Source organism: Lactuca sativa, chromosome 4 (genome assembly GCF_002870075.4).
Source record: "Lactuca sativa cultivar Salinas chromosome 4, Lsat_Salinas_v11, whole genome shotgun sequence".
Lineage (NCBI taxonomy): Eukaryota > Viridiplantae > Streptophyta > Magnoliopsida > Asterales > Asteraceae > Lactuca > Lactuca sativa.
In genome coordinates, this window is record NC_056626.2 from 349,994,801 (window position 1) to 350,003,371 (window position 8,571).

General features: G+C 35.2%; 1 protein-coding gene across 1 annotated transcript; it reads left to right on the forward strand.

Moving 5' to 3' along the window:
* The first annotated feature begins 219 nt into the window (after positions 1 to 219).
* LOC122197547 (uncharacterized) lies at positions 220 to 1,395 on the forward strand. The gene is made up of 4 exons (XM_052771232.1): positions 220 to 450; positions 571 to 862; positions 932 to 1,135; positions 1,217 to 1,395. Exons 1-4 carry the CDS (start codon positions 220 to 222, stop codon positions 1,393 to 1,395), a joined length of 906 nt encoding a protein of 301 aa, XP_052627192.1.
* The last annotated feature ends 7,176 nt before the right edge of the window (positions 1,396 to 8,571 follow it).

The window sequence follows — 8,571 nt, forward strand, 5'->3', positions numbered from 1 at the left end:
GTTCATATATAGTCCTTATAAAAAAAATAAATATTGTTGTTTATCAATGTTGTTTAAATTTAACTCAAACTATTTTATCATGTATTAGAAAAAGGGATTAGTTCATATATAGTCCTTATGGATACTCCGATACTCAACCCTGCCCATGCTTTAAGAGCCCGACAGTTGCAAATCGTTAACTTGATTTGCTTGTTGTTGACTTTTATTACACAACGTAATATGGCCAACAAAAAGCGGGTTAGGTTACCCACTAGAAAAGTTATTTTACAAATACAAGCTGTATGGGAAGAGTTGCTACACAATCTTTTAGAAGGTGGTCAATGTCGTGACCTTATTCATATGAGTGAAAACACTTTTAGGAGATTGTGTGAAATCTTACAAACTGTAGGTGGTCTACGACGTACGCAACGCATGTCCGTTGAGGAACATGTTGCTAGTTTTTTGCATATTGTAAGTAATTTGCGAACTCGGTTTATCTCGTGGATGTATCCTCGCTCTAGATCAACAAGGAGTAGGTGCTTCCATAGAGTATTACGATCGATTATAGCAATAGAAAGTCTTTATATTCAGCAACCTACAGGTGATGTTGTCCCGAGAGAAATTCAAGAAAGTAGGAGATTTTATCCTTTTTTTAAGGATTGTATAGGGGCAATAGATGGAACACATGTTCGTGTCCATGTGCCTAATAGAGATGCCCCTAGATACCGTGGTCGTAAGGGATACCCGACAATAAATGTATTAGTTGCTTGTACATTTGATTTGAAGTTTACATATGTGTTAACGGGTTGGGAGGGTACTGCATCAGACTCGAGAATAATAAAGAACGCATTTACTAGAAATGATAAACTACTAATTCCATCAGGTAATTTATTAAACCAATGTAATTTCAATATCTAATATTTTTCAATAATATTGATTAAGCTCTTTATAGGTAAATACTGTTTAGTAGATGGGGGTTTGCCTCATACGAATAAACTAATGGCGCCATATAGAGGTGTTAGATATCATTTAAAAGAGTACTCCATGCGTGGTCCACAAAATTCTAAAGAGTTGTTTAATCTTCGTCATGCTTCCTTACGTAACACCATTGAGCGAGCTTTTGGTGTCCTTAAAAGAAGGTTTCCTATCATTCGAAGTACAACGGAACCATTTTACTCTTGTGAAACACAATCTGCCATATTTTTGGCATGTTGTATTCTACACAAATTTTTATTAGATGAAGACCGCGGCATAAATCTTGAAGATGAGGTGATGCAAGAGATCTTAAACGGACCACAAGAGCAAGATCGTTGTAATTCAACAGAAACAGATGAGGGTAATAGAATTGCAGAGAAACTAAGGAATTCAATTGCAAATGAAATGTGGGCAAATTATTTGACACATTCAAACAATTAAATTAATATGTAAAACTAGTTTCATTTTGATACATTTTGTTTTCAATTTCACATTGTATTGATGATTGGTTTTTGAGATTAATTATGTTATTTACCCTTCATATTTTTGATTAGTATTATGCTTCATATTGTGGTCTAACAATGTACCATTCTTTAATTTTTATTCCTATGTGCAAAGTCATCATGATCAAACAGGAAGCTGGTGGTAGTGAAAAGGAACAAGTTAAATGGTCAGAAATAATGGATTATGCGTACATCCAAGCGATGATTAAACAACAAGAGACAGACAATAGGGTGAATGGTAGTTTCACACCAACTGCATATGCTCAAATGGTTGAGGAGTTGAACATAAAGCATCAAATGGATACCAAAAGTCATTTGAAGAATCACTACAAAACCTTAAAAAAACATTTTTCGCAATGGTACGATCTGTTTAGGGGAATTTCAATGAGCGGGTTCTCTTGGAATTCGTCTAGTCAACTAATAAAAGAGGAGGAAGAAGTATGGGATAATTTAATAAAAGTAATTGTTCCTTTTATGTCTATGTTATTTTTTAAAAATATTTTATGTTATCGTTTGCAATATTAATTATTTTTGTGTTGTTAAACAGTCAAACCTGAGGCTGCGTCGTTAAGGACAAAAAAGATTGCATACTTCGATGAGATGTTGGTATTATTTGCAAGAGATAGGGCATCTGGTGCACATGCTGAGACAGCGAAAGAAAGAAATGCCCGATTAAATAAAAATGAAAATATTCAAGTTGAAACAATTAAAGAAGTTGATGACATGTTAGCTAACAATGAAATTCATTTGGAGAACGAATATGTTGATCTTGATGATAACATTCAGGATGTTATTCCACCTCCTTTTTCACAAGAACAGTCTTCATGTGCAAAGAAGTGTAAGAGTAAAAAGAGGAAATTTGAAGACGACGAAGAAGAAGAAGATATTAACTCAAAGATAATGAAATCGGTTGATAATGTGGCTGGTGCTATCAGGGAGGGTAATATAATTTTTGATAGAGCTTATCCTCGGGAATATACACAGGGGAAGAAATTTATAGAGAATTGGAGTTGGTGGGTTTGGAACCCCATGAATTACCGAGGGCTCTAAATTTTTTGGCAACAAATCAAGCAAAAGCTCCCGACATTCTTCAGTTGTCCCCCCCTTCAGATACGGATGGGTGTCCTCAAAGATATGATGGGTGCACGTGATTGAATAACCTTGGGTGATTGTTACTGGATTGATCTAATGCGTTTATGATTTTGGTTTTTTTTTATTTTTTTTTGAGTTGTTTGTGGTTTTCGTTTTGCATCTTGAAAACAATTGAATAACATGCGGTTTTCCTTTTTACAATTTACTTTATATTAAAATAAAATTGTTTTGTTAATGTTTTAAGTAGAGGGGAGGAAGGGAGAGTTGGTTTTTTTTGGGGGTGGGGGGTAGGGGGTACGGTAGAATGAATGTGGGGATGTAAAGACTTAATATTTACTCAAAAACATAAAAGGGTATAATTGTCCTTTTTTTTTACTTTCTTTTCTTTCCTTTAATGAACTCGGGAGCACCTAAAATAAATACTTTCTTTTCCTTTCTTTCGAACTCGGGAGCACTGAATACTTTATTATTTCCGTTCCCTTCCTTTTCTTTTCTCTCCTTGTTCTTCCTTTCTTTTCTTTTCTTTCCTTTAATGAACTCGGGAGCAGGGTGTTAGAGTCCAAATAGACATCCTGAGATGTTTGGAATCAAATTGTATTTTTGTGTTTGAATCAAAGTTTATTGAATTTATTTTGGAATAAGTCTGGATGATGAAATGTTGAACCTCGCATCAATTAGTTGATTCACATAAGGTGATATCAATCTGAGGAATTACTAGACCTAATTTCGATTCAATAGGATTTGATTTTGGTGTGTTATTCATTCGATTGTTATAAAATATTCGAATGAGGATGTTCAATTCTAGTTTGAAATAGAATGGGTTCGTTTGGATTTCTAATCGTGAGATCAAATGTCAATGTTTAAGGATGAATGAAAAGCTTCTTTATTAAGGAAGTGAATGGATTTGACAATCGAAAAAGAAGGTTTGAATCAGTTTTGTATAACAAAGTTTGATGTTTGTTATTGAGTGGGAAGGTTTGATTGAGATATTTGATTTTGACTGTTATTGTTTACATCAAGAACTAATTTTGGGTCGTAAGCACTTGAATCGTATTCGACTGTTTGATAGTTGAAAATCATGTTACTCATTATTGGAACGAAAGTTGTTTACTTGGAGTGAAATATGAGTGGAATTCAATTGATGTCCGCTGTTTGAGTCGAATGCTTGATGTTAATGTCAAACAAAAATCAAAAGTGAAATTGATGATTTGGATTTAATTGACTCGAAATTGAATTCGACTCATGTTGTTGTTGTCTGGTATGAAAGTCAAAGCTGATTAAGTCAAAATAAAAGATTGTGAATTTGACTGTAATGGTGTCTTTGGAGTCGAAATTACTTGTAATCAAAATCGGAAGTCAAACACCATGTTGATTTGGAATCGAATGCAGATGTAGTCTTTGGATCAAACATTCTTGGAGTCAAAGTCAATTTTGACAGGGAATTGAGTCGTTTGAGTCGAGAGGAGTCGATTTTGATTTGTAGGTTGTTAATTGATTGAACTAGTCAAAATCAAAGATTTGGAGTCAAATGCCTTGGGGTCAAACAAGCATTGCTTGGTGTCGAAATTGCCTTGACTGGTGTCATGTTCGACTAATCGTATTCTTTGTTTGCACCTGGAAAGCGAATTCTTCGACTCGATGGCAAGCACTTGGAGTCGAAATATATTTTGATTGGGGAAGAAAATAAAATATTTTGATTCGAATACCTAATCTTTTATCTATGTGACATGATTTACCCAATTTCGAATTGGGGAGACATTTTGTGATGAAGTGATGATTTTTCATTTCGAATCCCTGTAGTATCAGAATTTTGACAATTTCTACCAGTTTCGACTTGGGGGTAAAATTCTGTGAAGTGGAAAAATATTTTAGATTCTGGTCCATGCAGTTGATGCGAATTGTTACTTTATGCCCAGTTTCACATTCAGGTAAAGTTTTGCATTTGAAGTTGTTTTGGCGCAACGGGTCCCTACAAAATTTGCGAAGTTGACGGTTATTACCCAGTTTTTGAATTTCTTGCAACTCTCACCCAAAAGTAGAAAATTTTTACAAAATTTGGAAAATTTTGCTCGACTTTTCGTAATTGTTTTTCATGTAAGATTTTCGCAGTTGCTTTTTTTCACACATCGAGGGGGAGTTTCATCAAGTTTATTCCTTGAGCGCTTCTCATCCTTTGTGGTTTTTATAATCATTTGTTGATTATAAAAAGGGGGAGAATGTAGAAATGGGTATTTGTAGCTTCTTGGGTATTCATTTTCCGGATTTGAAGACCAGTGTTACTTTGAGGGGGAATTGGTATTTATCGCTAGCTCGTTTGGAAATTGAAGTTGTGACATCTAATCCTAACTTTAAGGGGGGATAATGTTAGGGTGCAAAGTTCTACTTAGATGTGGCTTACCCTCTTATGATGTGTAATGGGTTGAGCCTTTCCTATAAATAGGAAGTGAGTGGCTCCCATTTTATGTAAGACCCATTTTTGAGAGATTAGTTTAGTGAGAGAAATTAACAATTCCCACTTGTACTCTTACTATTCTACTGGAGCTTAAAACGATTTTATTTACTCTTGATGTTCTTCATGTTTGTGTGATTCACTTGATCTTTACTATTCTGCACATGTCATCATAATCAAGGTCACTACAACTTGTCGATACAAAGCTTGACTTTTTCTGCTCAAACATGTCTAGAAACTGAACATCCTTACTAAAATTGATGGACTCTTGGCAACCAAATATGAGGCAGACAGCTAAACTTCATAGCTCGAGATTGTAAGTGGGGTGTTGCCATGTCGTGGTAAGTAATGGACAACAGCATGGTCTATGGAACAAACTGGAGATTAATCATGTAAAAGGCTTCTTTACAACGCACAGTGAGAATTTGCATGAAGTAGTCTTTTGAAAATAAGCTTTTGATTTAAAAATATCATCAAAACACGCAAATAGGATTGACGTGTTCTGGTATTCAAATATGGGGAAAATAAGTTGTGATATAATGGTAAATTGCTAAAAATAATCGACAAATCGGAAGGTGATCAGGTTCTCGACTAGTCCCTCGTATCAATTTTCTCCCATATGTAGCATTGATAGCTCAGTAGACTCCTCGGTTTTGCTCCATGTAAAATGTGTACCCCAAACTTATTTGTTTGTCCATGCCTCTTGCCTTCTTTTTCATCTTATTTTCCTAAAATACATCAAAACTACAAAAACACATTAAAGCAGTATCTGATAATCAAGACGGAAAACTCATTCAATCACTAAAAATAAAAACCAAAAACTAAAAACTAAAAAAATAAGACAAATAATAAAAATGCAAACGAAATGTCGGGTTGTCTCCCACAAAGCACTTCTTTTTTAGGAGTCATGAGTTGTACTCCTTTTCGTTCTACATTGTATTGGGTGGAGTGGGAAACTCCATGTTCCGTTTCAAGTTAGACATTCTTTGTTTATATGTTGCAACTCTTCTTTTGTAAGCCTTCTTTGACTTTACTTTCTTCTTTTCCGAGCTTTTTCCCTCACCTTCGTTTTGTTTCATTCTCGTTTATGTTTTATCTTTATTTTTTACTTTAATACCGCCCTTCTTTGTAGCACCTTTCTCATTTTCACCCCCAGATGATTTTTCAACTTTTTCCACAATAAGTAATGTAACTTTCCCATTATCATCCAAACTTGCATCGAAACTCCCAAAATTTTGGCCTTCTTTTGCCTTTAAAATTTCAGGAAAAAGATCGGAAATTTTTGGAGTCGGAAAAGTGAAAACAAAAATCTGACAATTCATAAACAGGCTCCCCACATGGTGGGTATTTTCCTCTTTACACCGTTTTGGAGGTTTTGACTTTGTAACAGATCGCGATAAATCATCATGCCCCGATGTGGTCTCATCCTTACCACGTCGTGGTGCATGTTGATCAACTCTATTTTGTTATTTTCTTTCATTGGCTTCCTGACTTCAAAAGGCTTAACGTTTTCCTTATTTTCTTCAGGTTGCAACATTAATTTCACATCATCTTCCTTATTTTATTTTGGAAAAATATCAGAACTTTTTGGAGTCTGAAGCGCAGAAGCAAAAATATGAAAAATTCGTAAATAGGTTCCCAACATCATGGTTATTGTCCTCTGCACGTCGTGGTGGAGATTCTGACTTTGTAACAGATCATGATAAATTATCAGGTCAGGCTGTGGTCTCTTTCTTACCACATCATGGTGCACGTTGATCAACTCTCTTTTATTTTTATCTTCCATCGGCTTCCCGGGTTCATAACACTTATCATTTTCCTTATTTTCTCCGGTTGCAATATTGATTTCACATCATCATCTGTTAACTAAAAGGACTTCGTTTAATCAAATATAAAAGTGATTGACTTGGACCCTAGTCTTAATGTTATCTTCGAATCATAAGTATCTACAAGGGCTTGAGCAATACTAAGGAATGGCCTTCCAAGAATGATGGGAATATCACCGTTTTCTTCCATATCAAGGACAACAAAGTCGACCGGAAAAAAGAATTTATCAACTTTAATAAGTAAGCCTTCTATTAGGCCTCATGGATACGTAACAGATCCATTGGCCATATGGATAACCCTTCTTTCAGTTTTGAACTCTGGAAGATCGAGCTTCTTGTAAAATGAGTTTGGCATCAAATTTATGCTACCTCCACAATCGGCTAGTGCATTCATCTTTGTTGAATTTCCAAACTTGAAAGGAATTATAAGAATGCCTGGATCTTTCATCTTTGTTATTTCCGTTGAACATTGCTTTTTAATAATAACTTCTGAAGCTTGCTCTAATTTCTTTCGATAAGGAGATCTTTGAGAAATTTCATATACTTTGGCATTTAAGTAATTGCATCAATAAATGACATGTTAATAGATAGTCCTTTTACTTTCTACATGAACTTTTTGTGTTCCTGATCCAAAATACTTTGCTTGGCTCGATATGGGTAAGGAAGAGGTGATTGACACGGTCTAACAAATGAGGGATTATAATTTTGCTTCAGGTCCCGTGACATGGCATCTTGGCCACGACGTCATGGTTCCTGGGCATAATCACTATTCTTTTTTTTTTCTTCTAATTTCGGGCGGTTGATCGGACTGCTTTTCGGTTGGTTCGAGGACCACCATAGGCTCTAATTTGTACTTTTATTCTGTGGATACAACCATGGCATAAGATTTTGGGATTGGCTCGGTGTTACTTGGAAGTGTACCCAATAATCTTCCTTGCAAAAGCCTTGCTATTTGACCGACTTGTTTTTTGAAGTTCAAAATAGATGCTTGCTAATCCTAAAGAGAAGCTTGTTGTTCTTTAAGTGTTGGATCTATGGCATCATGTCTTTTCTCTCTAGCTTCCATGAATCTAATCAACATTGAGTTAAGAGTGGTTATCTTTTCATATTGGACTTGTTATTTTCGGTATAAGCCATACATATGTTGTTGATAGTTCTCTTCCTTTTCTTTCTTGTATTTGTATATCTTCCTCCAATCTTCATCACACATATCTCCACTTGAATAACACACTCGAGCCTTCTTGTATCTATTCTCAACGAATTCACAATCCCTTGTCAGATGTGGTCGGCTACAATTTTCTCATACAACTTGTAATGCATTAATGGATTTCCCCATCATTGTGATTCTTCTATACATGGTGTTGATTATTGCAATTTTCAAAGAAATACCTTCTCGCCCTTCATCTCTACTTGATTTCCCTCTAGTGATATCCTCTCTTGGGTGTTCGGAAAATTCTTCAATTAAAGCCTTGTTAGTTTCTGTTGGAACCTGAAAGTGAACCTCTAGCAATCCCCAATCTTTCATGTTCCGAAGTCAGTTTCAGTTCCAGAGTAGAATTTGGTATGAAACCTTGCATGTGGTCAGGAGTGGAGCTTACATCTGAAAGTCAAGAACATGAAGATGTTATGAATGAAGATCATATCCGAATCAGTGTCCCATTAATACATTTATTATTCTTGTCGTTTAGTTTGATGTAACAGTATATATAGGACTTAGTTTATTTTGTCAAAGTGGATAATCAGACTG